The sequence below is a fragment of the Hyaena hyaena genome, unplaced genomic scaffold (assembly GCF_003009895.1).
Source record: "Hyaena hyaena isolate Hyena2069 unplaced genomic scaffold, ASM300989v1 scaffold_212, whole genome shotgun sequence".
In the NCBI taxonomy this organism is placed as follows: domain Eukaryota; kingdom Metazoa; phylum Chordata; class Mammalia; order Carnivora; family Hyaenidae; genus Hyaena; species Hyaena hyaena.
In genome coordinates this window covers 1,032,903-1,058,707 of record NW_024080845.1, presented here as the reverse complement: position 1 = coordinate 1,058,707, position 25,805 = coordinate 1,032,903, and the positions used below count along the sequence as shown (strand labels likewise).

Sequence of the window (25,805 nt, the reverse complement as noted above, 5' to 3'; positions counted from 1 at the left end):
AGGTTTTTCAGTTTTAGTTTGTGGATGATGTTGGTCGATTTCCCCAACACTGAATCATTTTTGCATTCCTAGAATAAAATCTCCTTTGTTATTTATTCTAGCTTCATTTCTGAAGTTAATTTATTAATACCTTAATCAGAATTGTTCATCTATTGTCACAAGTGAAATCAGTTCTAGTTTTCTTTTTTTGTACTATAACTTTATCGGAATTTGGCACTAAGGATTTTGAAAGCTTTCCACCTTTATGCATGTTTGGATTATTTAAATAACATTGAATGTATCTGTTTTTAAAAATAAGCTAAAATCCAGCCATGAATGCCTGTTTCTGGTCAATCTATAATAACTTCCTCTTCTCTTTTAAGGAAATCAATGTACTCAAGTTTTCGAAATCTTGGGATAATTTTGCTAGGAAAACAATTTACTCTGGTTTTTTTTTTTTCCTTTTTCTTTGCCATAGGTTGACATGTACTACTTTCTCAAAATTCTTTTAGTATGTCCTGTATCTGTATTTAGTATCCTTCCTCATTCCTTATCTTACATTTTTTGCTAGTATTTTTTTAACCTAGTAAGAGAATCAAGGCTTATGAGTTACCCATTTTATTGTTAGCTGGTTGGCTGGTTGATTTATAGAGAGGTTGATTTATAGAGAACCAGCATTTGGTTTGTTTATCCCTTCTATAGTTTTTTGCTTATTTCATTAATTTCTGCTTTTTATTTCCCAGTTTCTTTTTTTGTTGTTGTTGTTTTTCCCTAATTTCTTCTAAATACCAGGCTCCTTCATTATCTTGCTTCTTTAGTACAGAAGGAATTTAAAATTACACTTTTTATCTGAGCAAAGGATTTAGTGTACTTTGGTATAAAAGTCTCCTTTCCTTTCCTTTCCTTCCCATATAAAGTTTCCCTTTTGATTTTTTCTTTGATCCAGGGGTTATCCTGCAGTGCTGTATAATTTCAGTAGGATTTTCCAAGTAATATAAAGCTTATCACAGTACTGGTTAGCATGGGGCAAAGTCTAACTTTTATCCCCTGGTGTGTGCTTAAATGGGTAGCTCAACTTAGTGGCACAGCTTATCCCAAGAGGCCATGCATATCGTAAGTCAACTTTCTGAAGGCAATAAATAACAAAAGAAACAACATTTTAAATGATGAAATTTTCTTAATTTCCTTAAAGTTGGCATAAAAGATAGTTAAATTTTCAAAGAAGCCTATAAGAATCTAATGTTGCTGAAATAATAGTGCACTAATAATAACAACCTGAATTTCAGGATTGTCCTTTTAGCTTCTTACTACATGTTCTAAAGAATGTCTCTCATAGCTATATGGGAAAGAAGAGTAGGAAGGAGTTTGGAAAGAGTTACATTCTAGAACAGTCAGCCTTCTAGACTTCTGCATATATGTTGGCATATTAAAGACTGAGAAGTCCTGTTTACCTTTGGTTAACTAATCATTTCCTACATGTATCTGATAACCTCATTCTTTTATTAATTAACACCGTGAATTCTCTTAGGGAAATGCAAGCCAAGAAGACAGACGTTCCTTGGAGAAAACACATAATCAAACTGTCTTCTCTGTGGGTTACTTACAGCTGAGGCTCACTAAGTGTTTGCTGAATGCCTTGGTACCAGAGGTGGTGTGATGTGGCAACAGATGTTACAGTGTCTGACATAGCTGTTCTCAGTACGATCTTAATTTAGTTGAGATCTCTTAGTAAGGAGGACTCAATATTCTGCCTCAAAATATAAACTTTCTTTTCTATTTTACAATTGTAAATGCAAATTCCTAAGACTTTGACTCTACCCAAATACAAATATCAAAACCTAACTCCTGGAGGAGACCATCAAAGCCCAATGAAAATAAACTGTGGTTGCAACAACCAGTGAAAGTTTATAAACATATACACACATGTACACACACAGCAGCAGCATCACCACCCAGCCGCTGTCATTCTTCCCCATGCCTACTGTGAAAAATGTCAGAGACTGATGACTTAGAGTATCACCAGATCCAAGTATGCTCCAAGAAGCCAAAGAAGAAACTTGTCAATTGCTTCCACTGTCCATATTAAACTAAGAGAGTGGAACTGCACACTTTGGTTCCTATTTCATTTAGTTTATGATCCAGCCATATAATTTCATGGTCATAAAGTAGATAGTAAAGCCAGGTAGAGCCAGGAAGCTTCAGAATTATAAAAATAGAGCCAATCTACATTTATTTAGCTAGAGAACTTCTGGTTTCAAAACCTGTTGAGATGTGAAATTTTCTATTTCATAGGTACTATGAACTGCTTACAGAACCCTAATTTTGTTTGAGCCAAAATGTATGCAAAACTGGAAGGGTTAAATTATAACCTATGACAATCATAGAGTTCCTGATACCACCTGCTAAGTAAGTAACTTCCCAGGCTTCTTTGTAGCCAGAGGTAGCTAGGCATGTGGGCAATGAGACAAGAAGAGTAAAAACCTGCTCAGAGAATTCTATGGAAGATTATTCTTTCAACATTAAAAAAAAAAAAAAAAAAGCCACACAGGAAGACATTTTGTCCCAGCCTCACAGTTTTTGCCAAGGACACTGGCAGGAGGAAAATAAGGCATGAGGCTGCAGCCGTCCCTCTTTAACCATGAGGTGACAAGCAAAGACATAAGGAAAGGCGTAAGAAAACATGTTAAGGACAGTAAGATGGGAGGGGAGTGAGAACCCTGGATTCCTGATAACATCACTGAGTCAGGTGTACAAAATCTGACCCACCCTTTACAATAAATATCCATATGGTTTCAGCTCCTGTTGGATGAATATGCTGTTACTGCAGCCAACTGTTTCCTAAATTAACACAGGAATGTCCTATATTTTCATACTGTGATGAAAAATATAAATCACTTATTAATGTTTCAGAATTTAAATTTTTAGAAAAGCAGTAGGAGAAGAGATTTTCAATTTTTCACTGCATATAATGCTGAATGTAAGTTGCTTTTACAAACATGAAATGTTTTATAGCATTAAATAGACTTTTTTTTAACTGAAAAAGACAAATAATAGGAAAATCGATCCATACCCGTACCTTTCCGTGTGTTCTCCGTTACATCTACCCCAAACTGGATAATGTCACCAGAAAGAATTTCACATGGTGGACTTTCTTCAGAGCCTCGACTCAATCTCTGGCTATTTATAAAGGTACCGTTACTACTTTTAGTGTCTTGGAGATAAAACTGCAAACAAACAAACAAAAAGAGCCAAAGATTAATATTTATAATTCCAAACCCACTTTAAGAAAAAGGACTTCCAACTTTACAAACTACAACAGGTGGATTTTTCCCCCTACCAATTCAAACCACTTGTTTCAGCTATGAAACATATATATGAAATGAGAACCTGGACAGCAAGTGATTTAAAATCCAGCTAGCTAGACAAAACGGTGCAATCACTCTGGAAAAGAGTTTTATAAAGTCCTCAAAATGTTAAACAAGAAGTTAGCATATGACCCAGCAATTCTACTCTGAGGTATATATGCAAGAAAACTGAAAATATGTCACAAAAACTTCTACATGAATGTTCATAGCAACATTATTCATAATAGCCAAAAAGTGAAAACAACCCAAATATCCATCAACTAATGAAGAGGTAAACAAAATGCAGTATGTTCATATTATATTATTTGGCAATATAAAATAATGAACTACTGACTCATCCTACAACACGGATGAATCCTTAAAATACTAGGCTAAGAAGTTAGTTGCAAAAGGCCATATACTATAGAACTTCATTAAAATGAAATATCCAAAATAAGCAAATCCACAGAGATAAAAAGCACATTTTTGGTTTTAAGTGGTTGAGGTGCCAGAGGAAAAAGGTAAAGGGGTGAGAGATTAGTGGTAGAGAATGACTGCTAATGGGTACAAGTTTTCTTTTTGGGATGATTAAAAAATTAAGCTATAATTTTTTTTTTTACAAGGCAGGTAGACAAGATTCTAATTCTATACTTCCATCCCCCTCTTTGTAATTTTGTTCCTAGAATATCTGGGTTAAATCAAAGGAAGTGTATATTTCACACGCAAGGACAACCGGTTTTAGGTAATACCTATAATTAATAGCTATCAGCTAGCTAACGTACCTGGTATCAGGAATGACACATCTTCAGTAAATTCTCTGTAATAAAGCAAATCAGAGACACCAGGAACTAAAATACTAGAAGTGGCTACAAAGCTACTACTTCCTGGCCTCCTAAACTTGCCTATCATCACCTGAGTAATTTCCCTCTTTTTTTTTTTTTTAAATATTTTTATTTATTTCTAGGAGAGAGAGAGAGAGACAGCGTGAGCAGGGGAGGGTCAGAGAGAGACGGAGATACAGACCCTGAAATAGGCTCCAGGCTCTGAGCTGGCAGTCAGCACAGAGGCCGATGCGGGGCTTGAACCCACGAACCGCGAGAACATGACCCAAGCGAAAGTCAGACGCTTAACCGACTAAGCCACCCAGGCGCCCCAATAATTTCCCTCTTTAAAAAGGTGAGGGAGGGGGTGCCTGGGTGGCTCAGTCAGTTAAGCATCCGACTTCGGCTCAAGTCATGATCTCGCGGTTCATGGGTTCGAGCCCCGCGTCCGGCTCTGTGCTGACAGCCAGCTCAGAACCTGGAGCCTGTTTCGGATTCTGTGTCTCCCTCTCTCTCTCCGACCCTCCCCTGCTCACACTGTCTTTCTCTCTCTCTGTCAGAAATAAAACATTAAAAAAAAAAAAAAAAAAGGTGAGGGAGGGGTGCCTGGGTGGTTCAGCAGGTTAAGCGCCCAACTTCAGCTCAGGTCATGGTCTCAGGGTTTGTGAGTTCAAGACCGGCATTGGGTTCTTTGCTGTCAGCGGGGAGCTTGCTTCTGATCCTCTGTCTCTCTCTCTTTCTGCCCCTTCCAGCTCGCTCGCGCTCTCGTTCTCTCTCTCAAAAATAAACATCAAAAAAAAAAAATTTAAGGGGACAAAGGGTGTGCTAGTGTGGCTCAGTCAGCTGAGTGTCCAACTCTTGATTTCAGCTGAGGTCATGATCCTAGGGTCTTGGGATCAAGCCCCGTGTCGGGCTCCATACTGAGCATGGAGTCTGCTTGAGATTCTCTCTCTCTCTCTCTCTCTCTCTCCACCCCTTCCTTTTGACCCTCTCCCCTGTTGACGCTATCACTCTCTCTAAAATAAAAAACATTTTTAATTAATTTAAAATAAATAAATAAATAAGGGGGAGGTAGCAGGATGCATAGGAAGTCTACCTACTTATCACCTACCTTTTCTAAAAGAAATTAGACAAAATTGGGATCATGCACAATAGACTTACTAGGAAGAAAACAACCAATAAAAAAAGATGTACCTTTCTTTTTGCATTTTTCTACACTCTCCAGCCCTGCTTATTCTAGCAACATATTTTCACTGAATTCCTTCCTAAGGAAGACAGGAAAGAAGAAAACTAATATTTATTAAAATATATTTTACACCACCAGGCCCTCATTTAATCTTAACATTAAAGCTATGATATAGATATACGTCCATATATCTCATTTGTAAATGAGAAAAATGAGGCATAGGCAAGTTATCTTCCAAAGGTTTAAGAACTAGGAGCAAGGATTCAAATAACAGAACTGAAAGGGCCATTTTTTCCCCATAACCTCACACTGACCTTCAAATTTCATTTATCCTTCACTCCTTCCTTCCATAAGCTCTTTTCCAAAATGAAATACAAAAAACTTGCAGCAAATATGAATATGACATTCTTGTCATTAATTCTTAGGTGACAATATAAAGGCTACCAGGCTGTCTATAAATGACTTATTCTCCATTTGTAATTCAAAAATGACCAACTGTTAACTTTGGCTAGCAGTTTGTATATTTAATTACAGACCACGAATAATAAAAATTGTGTTGATATGTAACAAGTCCATTTGAAATGGACGGGCCTTCCCATTTCACACCATGGAGACAGGCACAGGCAATACAGTCAAGTAGAAACACTTATCCTCCAAGTTTTTCCTACACTAGAATCTGCTATTATATAAGGAAGTCTGGTTTTGTTCTTTAATGAATATATTCTTGGGAAATGTGGCAATATCTGGATTCTGGGTTGGTCATCTGTAGATACTGCGTGTCTTGACAGGTCGAATAAAGGGATTATACTAGATTTACAGTGTTTTACAAACTTCAAATTCTGATCCATTAGTATGTTACTAAGTAAATTAGTAGTCTGTGGCTAGCATTTATTTAAACTGTACAGAAATAAGTACATATGAAATGATGTTCAGTACTGTTCAGCAAACTTTGGCAAACAAAAAGATGTGTGTTTCAACACTTCTTACATAGCTCTTACATAACTCTAAAACCACAAATTTTCAAATTAAAAAAATTTAAAGTCGACAAACTAGACTTTAAATTAAAGACAAACACAAGAGATGAAGAAAGGCACTACATAATAATTACAGGGCCCATCCATCAGGAAGAACTAACAATCATAAATGTCTACACACCGAATATGGGAGCACCTAAATATCTAAAACAATCACAAACAGAAACAAGCTTATAGATAAGAATGTGCTAATAGCAGGGGACTTTAATACTCCGCTTACACCAATGGATAGGTCAACCAGACAGAAAATCACTAAAGAAATAATGGACTTGAAAGACACATTGGACCAGATGGATCTGACGGATATATTTAGAACTTTACATCCTGAGGCCAGGGAATTTACTTTCTTCTCAAGTGCGCATGGCACATTCTCCAAGATAGATCACATACTGGGACATAAAGCAGCCCTCAATAAATATAAAAGAATAGAGATCATACCATGCACACTGTCAGATCACAATGCTTTGAAACTTGAAATCAATTACAGGAAGAAGTCTGGAAAACCGCCAAAAACATGGAGGTTAAAGAACACCCTTCTAAAGAATGAATGGGCCAATCAGGCAATTAGAGAGGAAATTAAAAAATATATGGAAACAAATGAAAATGAAAACACAACAATTCAAAATCTATGGGATGCGGCCAAGGCAGTCCTAAGAGGAAAGTACATTGCTCTCCAGGCCTATTTCAAGAGATTAGAAAAAGCACAAGTCCAAAATCTAACAGCTCACCTAAAGGAGCTAGAGGCAGAGCAACAAGAACGCCCTAAACCCAGTAGAAGAAGAGAAATAGTAAAAATTAGAGCAGAAATAAACAACATAGAGACCAAAGAAACAATTGAACAGATCAATGAAACCAAGAGTTGGTTTTTTGAAAAAGTAAACAAAATTGACAAACCTCTAGCCAGGCTTATCAAAAAGAAAAGAGAGAGCACCCAAATAGACAAAATTATGAATGAAAATGGACTTATTACAACCAACCCCTCAGAAATACAAGCAATTATCAGGGAATACTATGAAAAATTATATGCCAACAAATTGGACAACTTAGAAGAAATGGACAAATTCCTAAACACACACTCACTACCAAAATTCACACGGGAAGAAATAGAAAACCTGAACAGACCCATAACGAGTGAAGAAATCGAATCAGTGATCAAAAATCTCCCAACAAATAAGAGCCCTGGACCTGATGGTTTCCCTGGGGAATTCTACCAGACATTTAAAACAGAATTAATCCCAATTCTTCTCAAGCTATTCCAAAAAATAGAAGTCGAAGGAAAACTCCCGGACTCATTTTATGAAGCCAGCATCACTCTGATTCCCAAGCCAGACAGAGATCCAGCAAAAAAAGAGAACTATAGGCCAATATCCTTGATGAATACGGATGCAAAAATTCTCAACAAGATCCTTGCAAATCGAATCCAGCAGCATATCAAAAGAATCATCCACCAAGATCAAGTGGGATTCATTCCTGGGTTACAGGGCTGGTTCAACATTCGCAAATCAATCAATGTGATACATCATATCAATAAAAGAAAAGATAAAAACCATATGATCCTGTCAATAGATGCAGAAAAAGCATTTGACAAAATACAGCATCCCTTCTTAATAAAGACTCTCGAGAAAGTTGGGATAGAAGGAACCTACTTAAACATCATCAAAGCCATCTATGAGAAGCCTTCAGCTAACATCATCCTCAACGGGGAAAAACTGAGAGCTTTCCCCCTGAGATCAGGAACACGACAGGGATGTCCACTCTCACCACTGTTGTTTAACATAGTGCTGGAAGTCCTAGCATCAGCCATCAGACAACAAAAGGAAATCAAAGGCATCAGAATTGGCAAAGAGGAAGTCAAACTTTCACTCTTCGCAGATGACATGATACTCTACATAGAAAACCCGACAGACTCCACCAGAAGCCTACTAGAACTGATCCAAGAATTCAGCCAAGTTGCAGGGTACAAAATCAACGTACAGAAATCGGTTGCATTTTTATACACCAATAATGAAGCAACAGAAAGAGAAATCAAGAAACTGATCCCATTCACAATTGCACAAAAAACCATAAAATACCTCGGAATAAACCTAACCAAGGATACAAGAGATCTGTATGATGAAAACTATAGAAAACTTATGAAGGAAATTGAAGAAGACACAAAGAAATGGAAAAACATTCCATGCTCATGGATAGGAAGAATAAATATAGTTAAGATGTCATTACTACCTAAAGCACTCTACACATTCAATGCAATTCCAATCAAAATTGCACCAGCATACTTCTCAAAACTAGAACAAACTATCCAAAAATTTGTATGGAACCACAAAAGACCCCGAATAGCCAAAGTAATACTGAAAAATAAAACCAAAACGGGAGGTATCACCATCCCAGACTTCAGCCTCTACTACAAAGCTGTCATCCTCAAGACAGTATGGTATTGGCACAAAAACAGACACATAGACCAATGGAACAGAATTGAGAACTCAGAAGTGGACCCAAAAGTATACAGCCAACTGATCTTTGACAAAGCAGGAAAGAATATCCAATGGAAAAAAGACAGCCTTTTTAACAGATGGTGTTGGGAGAACTGGACAGCAACATGCAGAAGAATGAAACTAGATCATTTTCTCACACCATGCACAAAAATCAACTCAAAATGGATAAAGGACCTGAACGTGAGACAGGAAACTATCAACACCCTAGAGGAGAAAGCAGGAAACAACCTCCTTGACCTCCACCGCAGCAACTTCTTACTTGACACATCCCCAAAAGCAAGGGAATCAAGAGCAAAAATAAACTGTTGGGACCTCATCAAGATTAAAAGCTTCTGCACAGCCAAGGAAACAACCCAGAAAATTAATAGGCAACCAACGGAATGGGAAAAGATAGTTGCAAATGACATATCAGATAAAGGGTTAATATCCAGAATCTATAAGGAACTCACCAAACTACACGCCCGAAAAACAAACAACCCAGTGAAGAAATGGGCAGAAGACATGAACAGACACTTCTCCAAAGAGGACATCCAGATGGCCAACAGACACATGAAACGATGCTCAGCATCCCTCCTCATCAGGGAAATACAAATCAAAACCACACTGAGATACCACCTCACGCCAGTCAGAGTGGCTAAAATGAGCAAATCAGAGAACTCTAGATGCTGGCGAGGATGTGGAGAAACGGGCACCCTCCTACACTGTTGGTGGGAATGTAAACTGGTACAGCCCCTCTGGAAAACAGTGTGGAGGTTCCTCAGGAAACTAACAATAGAACTCCCCTATGACCCAGCAATAGCACTGCTAGGAATTTACCCAAGGGATACAGAAATGCTGAGGCATAGGAACACGTGTACCCCAATGTTCATAGCAGCACTCTCCACAATAGCTAAAACATGGAAAGAGCCTAAGTGTCCATCAACAGATGAATGGATCAAGAAGATGTGGTTTATCTATACCATGGAATACTACATGGCCATGAGAAACAATGAAATCTGGCCAGGTGTAGCAACATGGATGGATCTTGAGGGTGTTATGCTGAGCGAAATAAGTCAGGCAGAGAAGGACAAATATCATATGTGTGCACGTATAGGAGGATTAGGAGGAACTTGACGGAGGACCAAGGGGGAGAAGAAGGGCGGAAATGGTGGGGGAAAAGGAGAGAGGCAAACCACGAGAGACTCTTGAATGCTGACAAAAACTGAGGACTGATGGATGTGGGGGGGAGGGGGGGTGGGCATAGAGGAGGACACTTGTGGGGAATGAGCACTGAGTGTTATGTGGAAACTAATTTGACAATAAACTATTTGTAAAAAAAAAATAAAAATAAAAAAAAAAGTAAAAAAAAAAAATTTTAAGTCAGCATTAAACCAGGTTCCTTTCATTTTGACATGCCTGTATTACTGCCCGAAGTACAGCCTCCATTTAGCTTGAGCATATATCATTTACAGTATTTGTTCACCTTCCCTCTGCTCTCAACCTACTAGTGGCTTCCAGACACCAAGGATGAAACCTAAAGCTCTTATCATTACAGCCTGTAGGGCCCTACGTGATCTTGCTCTCTGTTCCCTCTCCAAACTCATTAAGTTCCACTGTTTGCTATCCTCATCCCTCTTAGCCACACTAACCTCCACTCATGCCCCTGAGCCTTTGTCCTTGTGTATAGCTAGACCACATTAGTCTACTTCCCTGAAAAACTATTTTCATTGATATGCTTTAACCTTCTGCCCTTGGCTGTTTTGAAAGACTGCTATTAAAAATTATGCTTCTGCATCTTCTATGAAACAATCTACTATTATTCAGTCTAAATTGTACAGAAACTATTCTACGTACATGTTAGGCTCCTGAAGGTATACAGAGGTCAATTTGTTCGTAAGGGCCTGGGAAGGGACTGTGTTTACTTACAGTCCCTGGATGCATTCCCCATATGTAGGTATGTCAACTGATCTTTTGTCACTTTTAAGCCAGAAATATTTTTCTTGTCTATGCTGACAAACCTTCTTCTATCAGGCTTCTTCTTTTTTTTATTTTCTCCCTTAGAAGAGATCAGTCTTGTCTACTCTAAATTTTTTTTTTTCAAATCCTGTTGAAGCTTTAACTATCTTTATTTCCTAGTAGCGTTAAGAAATGTCCGAGTAGCTATAGTGTTTGCACTAACCACCACGTATTCACTTAGAGCAGGTGTTTAAGTAGCCCTGAATTTATAAAACCCTCTGTAGCTTGTGGCCAAAGTTCAACTTTCACTGTTTTCAGAAAGATTTTATATCCAATGAACCACTTGTTTTCCCCTGAATAAATGTTAAGCTCCCTGAAATCAGGCATTGACTTTTAACTGAGAGGTTCTCCCTGCTCTACCACTTTTCCCTGGCCTGTTGATTCTGATTAGTTTCAATGACACAGGAACTATACTTCACAGGTTGCATAATTTGTTCTTTGGCTTTCAGAAAGATTTTGTTGTTCATTCCATAAACAAATATATTTTGCATCACTTTCAAATTTGCTAAAATGTGTAAATACTTTTTTCATTTCCACAATAATGATAAATTGCTTCTTTCTAACCCGTTCTACACTGGTAGGTTCTGCAATATCCAAACACCAATAAATCAATAACATTTGAACTGAAACTTCAGAACAAAGCACTATATAGTAGACATGCAGTAGCCCAGGGGCCAGAACCTCTAAGCCCATACAGGAGAGTTTTTGAAGTGTGAGCACAGAATGGATTATGGATTCTAGATGGCAGTACTGCGACACAAAATTTTCATCTAACTAAATTACCACCTAAAATCAAACAGATTGGCTAAGATAGCAAACCAAAACCCTACAGAAAATATTTACAACAAAAGCAGGTGATGGGGCACCTGGGTGGCTCAGTTGGTTGAGCATGCAACTTCAGCTCAGGTCATGATCTCGCAGTCCGTGAGTTTGAGCCCCACGTCAGGCTCTGTGCTGACAGCTCAGAGCCTGGAGCCGGCTTCATATTCTGTGTGTGTCTCTATCTGCTTCTCCCCCACTCACACTCTATTTCTCTCTTTCTCTTTCTCTCAAAAATTAATAAATGCCAAAAAAAATTTAATTCTTAAGAAAAAGTAGGTGACAAGGTATCCACACAAACCACAAAATAAAAGTGAGGAAAACATCAATAGCCACCAGACATACATGAAATCTGCATCTGTGCCAGAGGATGCAAGGGAAGCAATGGTGAATTTGAGGGACTTGAGAACACCTAACTAGTTATTAGGTATTCACTGGACAGTGTGGCAGCCAATTTGAGAGGAGAAGCTGAAATTGGAAAAGGTTTAGCCCAACCCAATAACAAGTGAGCATGAGTTAAATTCTGAAAAATGCTGGAACAGCCTGAGTCATATAAATTCTTAAAATCAACCTACCAACCAAAACTGCCTTTCAAGGCAGGGTTCCATAGGAAGGGAAGTTGCTGGGTTGGAACCAAAATTGAGCCAGGTAGGGACAACACAGACAAGGAAAGAAAAGATCAAAATAAAAATGGAGAAGGGGAAAGGAGCCACTATAGTTTTAAGCATTTTACAAAAACAACAGGAGAGGGAACTCTGTGACATTAGAAAAGTTCTCCTGAACCATGAACCATAAAAGTTCAGGAAAACAAATTTCACATAAAAATGAGCAACAGAAAAATATCAAAGCCCCATCCCATATGGTTATTTTAAGAAAAATGAGACTAAAGAACAGGACAATATCCCTACAGATTATGAAAGAAAGACCCTGAAATCAAAATTATAACATACAATTTCAAAACAAGCTAGGAGACATCAATAATTCAAAACACGAGAAAGAAATATAAATCACAATTACAAAACTCCAGAAAAGGTGAAAGAACTCAAAAAAGAAAAGAAAAAGCATCATTCTGAAATGATGAATACAAAATTAGAAGGGCAAAGTGACTAAATATAACAATCTATTAAGAGAAATAAAAGGTGAAAAGAAGGACTTTTTTTTTTTTAAATCAAAAAGCAGTGAAGAAAGATACATCAGCAAAATGGCAAAGCAGGCAGCACCAAGCTCCCACCCCTCTTCAGAAACACTGAAAAACAAGTAGAAACTGTCAGCACCAACTTTTTCAGAATTAGAATTCTGGAAAATAGTCTTACAGAAACTAAGTGAACACTGAATCAAGAAAAAGGCAACTTAAAAATGGTAAGACATCTTTTGTGGCATTACTTACTCTTGTCCCATACCCTTCCCCAGTCAACAGAAGTCTTGAAGAGATCAGCCTGCATTTCTAGTGTGGGACCCTGGTACCCGGTTCCAGAGAGAGCAGAGTAGAACTAAATCACAAATTATTTTGTCTATCTGTTCTAACCTGTCTGAGACTACCTAAAGGACTGATGCAAGGCCCCATCTCTGTTCAGCCTAACTTGCAACTCACACAAGCTGGAAAAGCAGAGGCTGGATGAAACAGTGGAATTTATCCCAACTGGTTCAATATAAGAAAGTCAATCAATGTAACATACCACATTAACAGAAAGAAAAAAAAAAACCCAAACAATCATCTCAATTGATGTAGAAAAGGCACTTGACAAAAACCAATACCCTGTCATGATTTTAAAAAAAGCTAGGATTAGCAAGGAATTTCCTCAACATGATAAGGGACATTTATGAAAACCCCAGAGCTAACATAATACTCAATGGTGAAAGAGTGAAAGCTTTCTTCCTAAGATGAGGAACATGAAAAGGAGGTCTGTTTTCATCACTGCTATGCAATACTGTACTGGACGTTCTAGCTAGATACAAGAAAAAGAAACAAAAGGCCTCCAAATTGGAAAGTAAGAAGTAAACTGTCTATTCACCAATGGCATGATTCTATATATGAAAAATCCCACAGAACCCACAAGAAAGCTACTAGAGTTAATAAACATAAAGTTGTAGCTTACAAGATAGACACACAAAAATCCGTTGTGTTTCTACACATCAGCACTGAACAATCCAGAAAAGAAATTAAGAAAGCAATTTCATTTATAATGATATCTAAATAAAATAACTGGGAATAAATTTAACCAAGACGTAAAAGACTTATACACTGAAAACTACAAAATATTAACGAAATAGAAAGGCATCCCGTGTTCATGGATTGGAAGACTTAATATTGTTAAGGTGTCAATATTAACCAAAGTGATCTACATATTCAATATAATCGCTATCAGAATTCAAACGGCCTTTCCTGCAGAAATGGAAAAGTCAATCCTGAAATTCATATAGAATTGCAAGGGACCCTAAAGAGGCAAAACAATCTTGAAAAAGTACAACAAAGTTGGAGGATTCACACTTACTGAATTCAAAATTTACTACAGGGGCGCCTGGGTGGCTCAGTCGGTTAAGCGTCCGACTTCAGCTCAGGTCATGATCTCACGGTTAGTGAGTTTGAGCCCCGCATCGGGCTCTGTGCTGATAGCTCAGAGCCTGGAGCATGTTTCAGATTCTGTGTCTCCCTCTCTCTCTCTGACCCTCCACTGCTCGCTCGTTCTCTCTCTCTCCTCTCTCTCTCTCTCTCAGAAATAAATAAAACATTAAAAAATTAAAAAAAAATAAAAACAAAATTTACTACAAAACTACGGTAATCAAAACAGTGTGGTACAGGCATAAGTACAGATATACTTAAAGTAAAATTAAGAGTCCAGAAATAAAACTGTACATCTACATCCAACTGATTTCAACAAAGGTGCCAAGACCCTCCAACAGGAAAAGAATAGTCTCTTCAATAAATGGACCTGGGACAACTAGATAACCCCACGCAAAAAAATAAAGCTGCTTTATCCCATATACAAAAATTAACTCAAAATGAATCAAAGACCTACAAGAGCTAAAACCATTAAATTCTTTTCATTCATTATTTCTTCAAAATTTTTTCTGTTCTTTTCTCTCCCTCTCTTTGCCTTCTGGGATTTCCATAATGTGCATGTTGGTACATTGATGATGTCCCTTGGGTACTGTTCATTTTTCTTCATTTATTTCTTTCTGATTCTCAAACAGGGTATTTCAATCACCCTATCTTTAAGTTTGTTTTTTTTTTAATTCCTTCTTTTGCCTGTTCAAATATGCTACTAAACCTTCCACTGATTTTTATTTCAGCTATTTTACTTATTCTAATTTCTATCTCTCAATTGATATTCCCCATGTGTTTATACACTGTTCCCCTGATTTTCTTTAGTTCTTTGTCTATGTTTTCCTTCAGCATTCTGAGCATATTTAAAATAAAGTCTTCATCTCTTAAATCCAATGTCTGAGCTTCTTCAGGGACTTCTTTTTCCTGTGAATGGGCCACAATTTCTAGTTCTTATACATTCTAGTATATTTTGTAATTTTTGTTGAAAATTGGACACCTTGAAACTTATAACATAGCAATTCTAGAAATTAGGTTCTCTTCTATTTCTAGGGATTGCTGTTGTTATTTGATTAAGGATACAGTTGTTGGGTTAGTGATTTTTCCAATTTTTTTTCTTTTTGCAAAGACTATATTCCTTGTTGTGTGTTGTCATTGAAGTCTTTGATCTGTTATTTCTGTGATCAGTCAGGGTCCTGATAGAGATTTCTTTAAATGCCAGGATCCAGTCAGAAAAAGGGGCTAGAGGTATTTTGTCTCTTTAAATTCCTTTGGCAGATGCCAGAGAAATCACATTAGCCTGTGGATTTTGAAACAATGGTCAGTTTCTGTGCTGGCCCCTCAGCAATCAAAAGCAGCAGTCAAAACAAACAAACAAACAAACAAAAAAAAACCCCACAATTTTTGAAGGACAGGCAAAATGCACAAGGTACCATGGGCCACCATACCCACAGCTGACTGCCACAAGGCTGGGGGATAGAAAATGGTAGTCACTATGTAAAACACCAAAATTCCCAGCAATTTACCAGCTTCTTCACTAAGCATTGCACTGGATGCTGCAAGTCTATGACTAGACTAAAGAATTTCAAAACAATTACTTCAGACAGTTCATGCTAACTTAATAGCTGTCTTGGTAAAGGAACCAATTTTTGGAGCTTCCTTCTCTACCATTTTCCATGACATCATCATCCCCATTAGCTCTATTTCAAACTACAAATCTTTTCTTGGGCCAAATCAAACAAATCCCCAACCTATAATAATAGCTACCATTTACTGACTACTTGCTATGTACAGGTACTCCTGATCCTCAAACAATCCTACCAAGTAGATATTACCATTTCCATTTTATAGAATAAAAAACTGAGGCTCAGGTATTTTAAGTAAATTGCCATGGTCTCGTAGGTATTGCAGATTTGACATTATTCCTTTAAAACCTCCACATCGTCTTCCTCCTCTCCTACTTAGATACACATTCTCTGGTCTTTGAGTACAAACTTATGAAATCCCACTTTGTTTATGAAGCTATGCTGAAGCAATCAGAATAGTAAGTCAAATTTAACTCCACAATTAAAGCAAATCATTTACTTGGCACCTGTCTTGGAGAAATTGCACATCTATAATATCAAATGCAAGCACCTCTATACTGAGAATATGTTAAGAGAGTATGAGTTAAGCACCAAAATCCAGAGAGGCTGCTAAGCAGAATAGTTAGGAAGAGTCAGTTGCTAAGGAGGCACTTACAAGTGAGGGTGGTGATCTGAATGAAAGGCAAGGCGATGGAGGAGGTGGAAGAGGAACAGGTATTGCAGTACATTTATATATAGTTAATGCCCAGCCGCAGAGGGTAACAAAAACCAAAGGACAAATGGGGAAATGCAAGATAAAGTGAAGCTGTAAGAGAGGGTCTTGAACACTACACTGTATTAAGGAGTTGAGACTTCTTAAGAGAAACCACTACTAAAGGATTTGATGCAAATATTGTTTTAGGAAGATTATTCTAAAAGCTCTGATAATCTAGCAGCTGTGTGTAGGATGATTTGCAGTGGGTGTAACTAGAAATAGGGAGATCCATGACTTATACATTTTTTGCCACCAATAATTTAGTTACTTCTTAGAATACACCATGTATGTTATATATGAATGTTTGTTTATATATTTTATATATTTTTGTTTATATAATGTTCTTGGCTTCCTAACTACCAAAGAACCACATGTTTCAGAGGCTGAAATTTTTAAGCTGTGCCACTGCAGGGGGAAATACAAAATTCTATTCATATGCTATAGGAAAACACATGGAAAAGTGGTAAAATGTTCCTCACCAAAATGAAATCTCATATGTAAACCAGAATGAACTTGTCCACTTAAAGATCTTGCAAATGTTATGAATTTGCCAAGATTTGTTCCATCTCCAAGTGATATTCCAGACATACTCATTGTACGATAATTTCCTTCTCACAGAAGAGAAGGAAAAGTATTTCTTCTACCTCTCTACATAGGAATGGAAATAAGATTATGAAGAACAGAGAAAGTGGGAAGGAGAAAATTTTTAATATTTAGTGAGAATAATACAAAACATACAAAATAAAGCTAGAATGACCACATCCTTCTTAAATATGCAAATTGTGACAATCTTTCACTGAGAATTCAGGCAAAGTAAACTAGATTTCTGAAGCTCAGCGAGATATAAAATAAATATATTAGAACATTAGTTCTGAGAGGTGAGACTACCGAAGGCCTACACTAAATTCTAATTCAAAGATGAACATATTTCCCACATCCTAAGAAGTGACAGGTTGACAAGCAAATACTGATTATTATCTCTTCTCCAGGTGTGTTAATCACAGCAAGAGCCATTCAATTTTGTCTTTGCGGCTCCTGTTTAAGTAACTGGTATTAAAGAACAGATACTGATCCTAAACTCAGTTTTTTAGATGCCAAGAAATCTCTAATTACTTCAAAGAATGTCAAATACTTTATTTCAATATTTAAAATAGATATTTATTAAAAAAAGTATCATGTATTTTAGCATAGTAGAGATAGAACAAGGAGATATTATGATATTTTAATACATAATACTCTGACTATACTTTATAGGTCATTATTTTCCTCACAAAATGTTACCTTAAACCATCCTGAGATCAGCTGAAACAACAAAGTTGCACTTCCACTCTTTATCTCTGATTGTTAAAAACCTCATCCATAGAATGACAGCCTTGTTTGCCACAAAAGTAAATCACTGTGATCATATTCGTGGGAAACATTGAACAAAGTACTACGTTTAAAAGATGCACTTACATATTATTTAGTAATGCATACAACAGGATCAATCTAAGGACAGCTGATATTCATCTAGATAGTCACTAAGATAGGGGGAGAGGGAGAAACTTTAAAAAAAAAGTTTCCATTAAAGACTAGCAAAATTGGCAAAATATAGGAATCTAGATCTTTTTTTTTTTATTTCTAGGAGAGAGAGAGAGAGAGAGAGAGAGAAGAGGGGAGGGTCAGAAAGAGAGGGAGACACAGACTCCGAAATAGGCTCCAGGCTCTGAGCTGGCAGTCAGCACAGAGCCGGATGCGGGGCTCGAACCCACTACCGCGAGATCATGACCTAAGCGAAAGTCGGACGCTTAACCGACTAAGCCACCCAGGCGCCCCAGAAATCTAGATCTTACTTAGAAAAAAAAAAAAAAACCTGCCCACACGTAAAACACTTTATTTGGCAAATAAATTCAATGGAAATGTTAAAATATACAAATAGTACACCTACTCCCAAAAGAACACTCATAACTTTTTAAAATGCTTAATAAGGTACTGAAAATAACTGCAATGGCCTTTTCCATCCTTTAGGCACAACCCCTCAGGTTGGCATATAATTTTATTTTTTTTTAAGATATTATTTTTAAGTAATCTCTATGCCCAATGTGAGGCCCAAACTTACAACCCCAAATCAAGAGTCACAATGCTCAAGCAACTGAGCCAGCCAAGTGCCCAGGCATATAATTTCAATTTTAAAACATCTTGGTCTTTACTCATGACTCTTCATTTTTAGTGATGGTTAATTCTTCAAGAGGTTTATCTCCTTAAGGTTTTGACAATTCACATATTTGCAACTAAATTCTTTGGCTATTATGTGAATAAATAGAAACAAAGCAACTTATGAAACAATCCTTTTGACTGAGATAGGAAATGATGTTGGAAGTGAAGAAAATAAACCCCACAAGACTGAGTGTAACACAGAGGCCCCCATTTGCTGTCACATGACTCAGATGTTCAAATGTCATCTATCTCCCATATCCCTCATGACATCCATGCTCCTGAGGATGGGTAAGACCCCCAGTTAAGAGCTACTTTTTTTTATTGTGAACTGAAACTTATTATCCCATTCAAATTCTACCTCCACTCATGACTTAAACACAAGGCTTAAAATATTTTTCCCTAAGAAACTTTTAGGCCAAAATGAAGTTTCCTTTGAAAAAGATCACTGATTTCCTTCACTACCATGAAATGTAACATGACTTATATTCAGAATTAAGCTATATAGAAATTTCACCTACAGAGCAAAGTCAAACCAAGAAGACTTCACTGTTCAATAATGTCAAAAGCATACCACATAATATATAATAATCACAAGTTTTTGAGTGCTTACATGTGCTTAGATAAACTACTTGCCGTGCATTCATTCACTTACCCTTTACACGAACCTTATAGTGACATGTATTATTATCCCTATACTACAGATAAATTGGACTGAAAGAAGTAACTTGCCAAAGGGCTTCCCAAACTAGTAACTGTAGAGATGAACATATGAGTACATAGCTGAATGGCTGAGGTCAATGGGCTTAAGCATTTTAAACTCTTTGACCTCAACCATTCAGCTATGTACTTATGTTTGTCTGGCAATTTCATATCCACTATCTCTAATATTTCTCTCAATCACCCTGTGAAACAAAAGTGATTTTGATCATTTTATAGATCAGCAAATCAAGGCTGACACACAAGCCAAGTGACCTATATATACTCACAATGGAAAAATAAGACACCAATCAGGTTTTATGATACCAAATCATCATGAAAGATAAACTTTAAAAATCTCTTTCAAAAATGCATTTGCTACCTACTGCCACTTACTTGACAAATAATCCTAATAAATTTGTGTTTCCTAGTTTCCGTGCCCATGGCAGATTAAAAGAAAACAAATATTTGCTTATGCCAGGGACTATGCTGGGCACTTTACACACATTACCTCATCTAAACTTCAGAATACTATTATATAAGCAGTTATCCCACATGATCAGACAGGATTAGGAGTTAAATCATATACTCAAGGATTACAGAGAAAGTAAGAACGACAAACAAGGTCTATTAGACTCCTCATCACTACAGCAAATTCCATGAAGATCAGGATCAGTGGTATCCCTTTTTTGTCATTAATATCCCTAGACGTTAACAAAATGTCTACTGAATAAACACCAAATAGTATTTTATTTCATTTCAGGTCATTTCATGTCATTTTTGAGAGAGAGAGAGAGGGAGAGAATCTTAAACAGGTGCCATGCCCAGTGCAGAGCCTGACATGGGGCTCAATCTAAGAATGTGAAATCATGACCTGAGCTGAAATCAAGAGTTAGATGTTTAACCGACTAAGCCATCCAGGCAACCCCCCCCAAATAGTATTTTAAATAAATATTTCATGAGTGTAATACTTACAACCCATCATTCACCCACCATTTCTTGAACACCTCTGGACAAGAATTCAACCATCAGCCTACTAATAATAGAATAAATGTGACTATGAGAAGCCACTTAGAGCATACGCAAAACAATAGTAAAAATAAATATTATTAACAATAAGTAATACCAATAACCCCATAAGACATCCATTATGTCATCAATTCCTATGAACTGTGATCCAGAACAATCTCTCAATTCCACCCTGCCTTTGCCTTCCCATTAGCATCCTTCTAACCCAGGTCCATAACCGTCGCCAAGATGAGGACTGTGATTCCATCCTCTCCACCTTTCACACTGATGCTAAAGTTATTTCCTAAAAATGCAAACTGAATCGCTTTGTTTCCCTTTAAAAGGGCTGTTGACTCTCTACTGTCTTCAAAAATCAAATCCAAGAGCTGTGATAACTTTCAAAGTGACAGCAATCACCCTAGCTAACCTGATTTTCCACTCTTCCTAAAAACTATCATCCATTCCAGCCTTGCTTTACTAGCAATTTCCTACATAAGCCCTAGGCCTCCATGTGTCTGCTTATGCCGTTCTTGGACCCTTGCTTCCACCCACTCACACTCTTCAATTGTTAAAAGCATTCTTTTCTTTGGAAGCCCAGTTTAAATACTTTAACAAGTAAGATTTCTTTCTCAGATAACATTTCTAAGTAAACATCTAAATTAGAGACTCGAGGCTTTATTTGAAGTTAACTTCCAAACCTTGATGTCCAAAACATGCTTGGAAAAGCGCTATTACCCCATCTTTTCTAATCTATAACATTCACTGCCTCTCAGGAAGTTCCAATAGGCACAAGTCACAAATGATTTTTTTTTTTAATGTAGAACGAATACGTTAAATGATTCATACTTTACAATGGAAACTAAAAGTTTCAATTTAGCATGGGATAGGCGAAACTGTATTACATCTAAATAACAGCATTCAATATAAGACAGAGCATACATTAAAGGTTTGAATTCCAGCTCTATCACGTTCTAACTTACTGTGTGACCTTGAGTATTACTTAGTGTTATTTAACCTCTTTGAGCCACTTTTTAGTTATAAGAAGATACTTATAAATCACTATTTATAAATTGAAAATAATATCAGTATCTAGCTCAGGGTGGTTGTTGTAAGGGTTAAATTATGGTAAGCATGTAAAATACTAAGCACACTATTTGTACATACTAAACAAATGGCAGCATACATACATACATACATACATGCATACATATATATGTAAAACACTGTCAACCAGCTAGATCAGTTCTGATAATTATAGGTTAGTATAACACATTAAATTGTATTTAAGTTATAAAAACTAAACAAATGGAAGCTATTATTAAATCCATGGAATATGCATAAATATGTAATCACTTTGACTTTCTTCAAAGAAACTGATGCAAGATTTTCCCGTAATGGTTAAAGTTCTTAAAGTCCTTTGCTGATTAATTAAATAGTAAACAGCTGATAGAGATTTATTTTTTTAAGGTGTCACCCTTTTATTTATTTATTTATTTTTAAATGTTTTTTATTTATTTCTAGGAGAGAGAGAGAGAGAGACAGTGTGAGCAGGGGAGGGTCAGAGAGAGAGGGAGTCACAGACTGAAACAGGCTCCGGGCTCTGAGCTGGCAGTCAGCACAGAGCCCGACGCGGGGCTCGAACCCACGAACCACGAGATCATGACCTAAGTGAAAGTTGGACGCTTAACCGACTAAGCCACCCAGGCGCCCCGAGATTTAAATAGATCAGTAACAGCTGAACTCTAACACATACAGGTGTTAAAAATAGTATATTATTGCCCCCATTACACATGAATATTACCATAAATAACTACAACCTGTGCATAGAAGGAAAGCAACCTTTGTCTCACAGCACAACTAAAAACTTTTTATGAAACACATTTCACAATATGGTTCAGGGACTCCCGAATCAAAGTTTTCAAAAGGAAAGTACTACTCTCAGGTATATGTAAATACTACAGGGTGACTCAGTAGGTTAAGCGTCCAACTTTGGCTCAGGTAATGATCTCACGGTTCATGGGTTTGAACCCCGCGTCAGGCTCTGCGCTGACAGCTAGTTGAGAGCCTGGAGCCTGCTTCAGACTCTGTGTCTCCCTTTCTCTTAGACCCTCCACTGCTCACACTGTCTCTCTCTCAGAAATAAATAAAACATTAAAAAAAATTTTTTTAAGTATTACAAAGATTAGCAATCTACAGTTCATTTAACATTATGAACCAACTTACGAATAAATTAAGCCAAGAGATATTTAGTGATGTCATAATTCCATTTCTAAACAAGAGTCCTACTATATTCCTGGCCCTGAGTGACAGGTCTGGAAACCCAGTCAAGCCACAGAATAATGCAAATAGAAGGCCATAACTTCTCAGTTCAAAACTCAAAATGCTACTTGGACACCCTTTAAACTATCAGGGTGGAGACAGAGTTTTCTACACTACATCCTTGTGTATTATTTGAATTTCCTGTTTAAAGAGAAAGAGAGTGAGATGTATGGGAAGGGGTAAATAAGCATCTAACTCTAAAATTCTCAAGAGAACTAAAAGCTGAGGAAGATGGGCAATTAACAAAGTGGTCAATATCAGTTTGATAAAGACTAAAACTAGTGTGATACCTGGCTCTGGCAAGAATGTGAAGAAATAGCACTCTCATATACTGAGCATGAGAATATAAACTGCTACAACCTGAAATTAAAATATATCAAGATATATAGTGGTCCTTTTTTACAAAAAGAATAATATATGCTAATACACTATCGGAAAACAAAAATCTGAAAGAATGTATAGAAAATGTTCACCATGCTTATCTCCACCAAAAAATATCTTAAATTGGGGTGCCTGGGTGGCTCAGTTGGTTAAGCATCCAACTCTTGATTTTAGCTCTGGTCATGATCTCACAGATGTGGGATTGGGCCTCACACATTGAGCTCTGTGCTGACAAGTATGGCGCCTGCTTGGGTCTCTCTGTCTCTCCACCCCGCCCCCCCCCACTTCCCCTGCTCACATTAGCACGCTCTCTCTCAAAATAAACATTTTTTTTAAATGTTTAATTTATTTTTGAGATAGAGAAAGAGACAGCGTGAGCAGGGGAGGGTCAGAGAGAGGGAGACACAGAATCTGAAACAGGCTCCAGGCTCTGAGCTATTCCTCAGCACAGAGCCCGACGTGGGGCTCGAACCCACGAACCGTGAGATCATGACCTAAGCCGAAGTCGGACACTTAACCGACTGAGCCACCCAGGTGCCCCTAAACATATTTTCAAAAAAGAAATCTTAAATACTTAAACTTTAAAATTAAGAAAGAGAATATTTTATTCAATAGCCTAGCAAATTTTCAATTCTACATTCTGGTCATTTAGAGGAATAGATCAAGGGGCACCTGGTTGGCTCAGTTGGTTAAGGTCTGCCTTTGGCTCAGGTCATGATCTTATGGTTTGTGGGTTTGAGCCCAATATCAGGCTCTGTGCTCAGAGCCTGGAGCCTGCTTCGGATTGTGTCTCCCTCTCTCTCTGCCCCTCCCTTGATCACGCTTGATGTCTCTCCCTCTCTCTCTTTCTCAAAATAAATAAACATTTAAAAAAAAATTAGAGGAAGACAGTGAAAAGAAAATAAAAAGAACAACAAGGATACACACTCAACTGCATGACATACAAAAACAGAATCTGCTAGAGAGAAAACAGGTAAACAGAAAACAGATAAACAGCAAGGGAAATCAAAGAGGAAAGAAGTCCAATAAATTCAAAAGGTCTAGTCATCATCTTGCACACATGAAGAACAGACTTCATATGTAAAATCACTGACTTTTGAACTGTACTTAAGAATTTTTGCAGCTCATGGGGCTCCTGGGTGGCTCAGTTGGTTAGGCGTCTGACTTCAGCTCAGGTCATGATCTCACTGTTCGTGGGTTCGAGCCCTGTGTCAGGCTCTGTGCTGACAGCTAGCTCGGAGCCTGGAGCCTGCTTTGGATTCTGTATCTCTCTCTCTCTCTCTGCCCCTCCTCTGCTCACGCTGTCTCTCTCTCTCTCAGAAATAAAGAAAACATTAAAAACAAATTTTTTAAAAAAGATTTTTTGCAGCTCACTTCCTTTTTGCTCTTTCAGTTTATAAGATTCAATTCTGAATGGAATAGCTTCAACAACCCACCACAAGTCTAACCTGGGGTGATTCAAACTAAGAGACTTGATATAACTACCGTCTTTAGGATTTCTGCCCTTAAAACAAAATAGTGTTATAAAACTGAAAAAGCATTAAGATTAAACTTTATACAACACAGCAAACACAGTAAATGTAATTTATACAGCACAAGATTTCCTCACAGATTGGATGTATGAATCTGTATAAATGAATATGAAAGAAAGGAGTTGAGAACAATACCAAAGTTTTTAACCCAAGAAACTTGGAAGGATGTAGGTGCATCTGTGAGCTGGGGGGAGGGGGCTGAAGGAGGGAAGTTTTTGGTTGTTTTTGATTTTATTACTGAGGTTGAGGGAGAGATTAGCAGTTGGCTTTGGACATATTAAATTTGAGGGAGCTGTTAGGCATCAAGTGGAAATGTCAAAAGAACAGCTGGATAAGAACTTAGAGTTCAGGAAAGGTCTGGGCTTGAGATAAAAATTTGGTTGTTACCACGCACATACAATGTAAAGTCAAGAGATGGGATGAAATCGGGGTGCCTGGGTAGCTCAGTCAGTTAAGCGTCCGACTTCGGCTAAGGTCATGATCTCACAGTTCATGGGTTCAAGCACCGCATCGGGCTCTGTGCTGACAGCTCAGAGCCTGGAGCCTGCTTCAGATTCTGTGTCTCCCTCTCTCTCTGACCCTCCCTTGCTCTCTCTCTCTCTCAGAATTTAAAAAAAAAAAAAAAAAAGAGAGATGGGATGAAATCACCAAGACAGCAAGTACAAACAGACAGGAAGACCAAGGAGAGCGCCTTGGAACAGTCCAAAATATATAGGTCACGGAGAAAAAGACCATGCAAAAGAAATTTAAAATGTGGCCAGTCAAGAATGAGAAGAACCAAGGGAAAGTGATGTGTCCCAAAAGCTATGGGAATGATGTTTTCCAAGAATGCAGGCGAAACTTTGTCAAATGATGCTGAAAAATCAACTAAGAAAAAAAACAAAAACTGACTACTGGAAAAGCAACTTGGAAGTCACTGATGACCTTGACAACAACTGTATAGATGTAGCAGTGAATGAATGCTTGACTGGAATGATTCAAGAGGAAATGAATGTAGAGAAATGAGAAACCACACCTATAGACAAATCTTTTAAGAAGTTTTGCTCTAAAGGGAAGCAAAGAAATGCACATGCACAGCCAAGAAAGCCATCAACCTACTGAATGAGAGAAAATACCTGTGA

The 25,805-nt window shown here is 37.5% G+C and overlaps 1 protein-coding gene across 31 annotated transcripts in view; it reads right to left on the bottom strand.

The window, feature by feature from the left end:
- The window catches only part of LOC120238610 (sarcolemma associated protein), a 154,233-nt gene that overhangs the window by 81,002 nt on the left and 47,426 nt on the right, over positions 1 to 25,805 (bottom strand). For 21 of the 31 annotated variants that reach the window (XM_039242410.1, XM_039242415.1, XM_039242425.1 and 18 more), the window contains exon 2: positions 3,056 to 3,203. In XM_039242410.1, coding sequence (XP_039098341.1) covers positions 3,056 to 3,203 — 148 coding nt within the window. Of the gene's footprint in view, positions 1 to 3,049; positions 3,204 to 25,805 lie in introns of all 31 variants that reach the window. The other 10 variants (XM_039242409.1, XM_039242426.1, XM_039242416.1 and 7 more) reach the window with 1 other exon arrangement.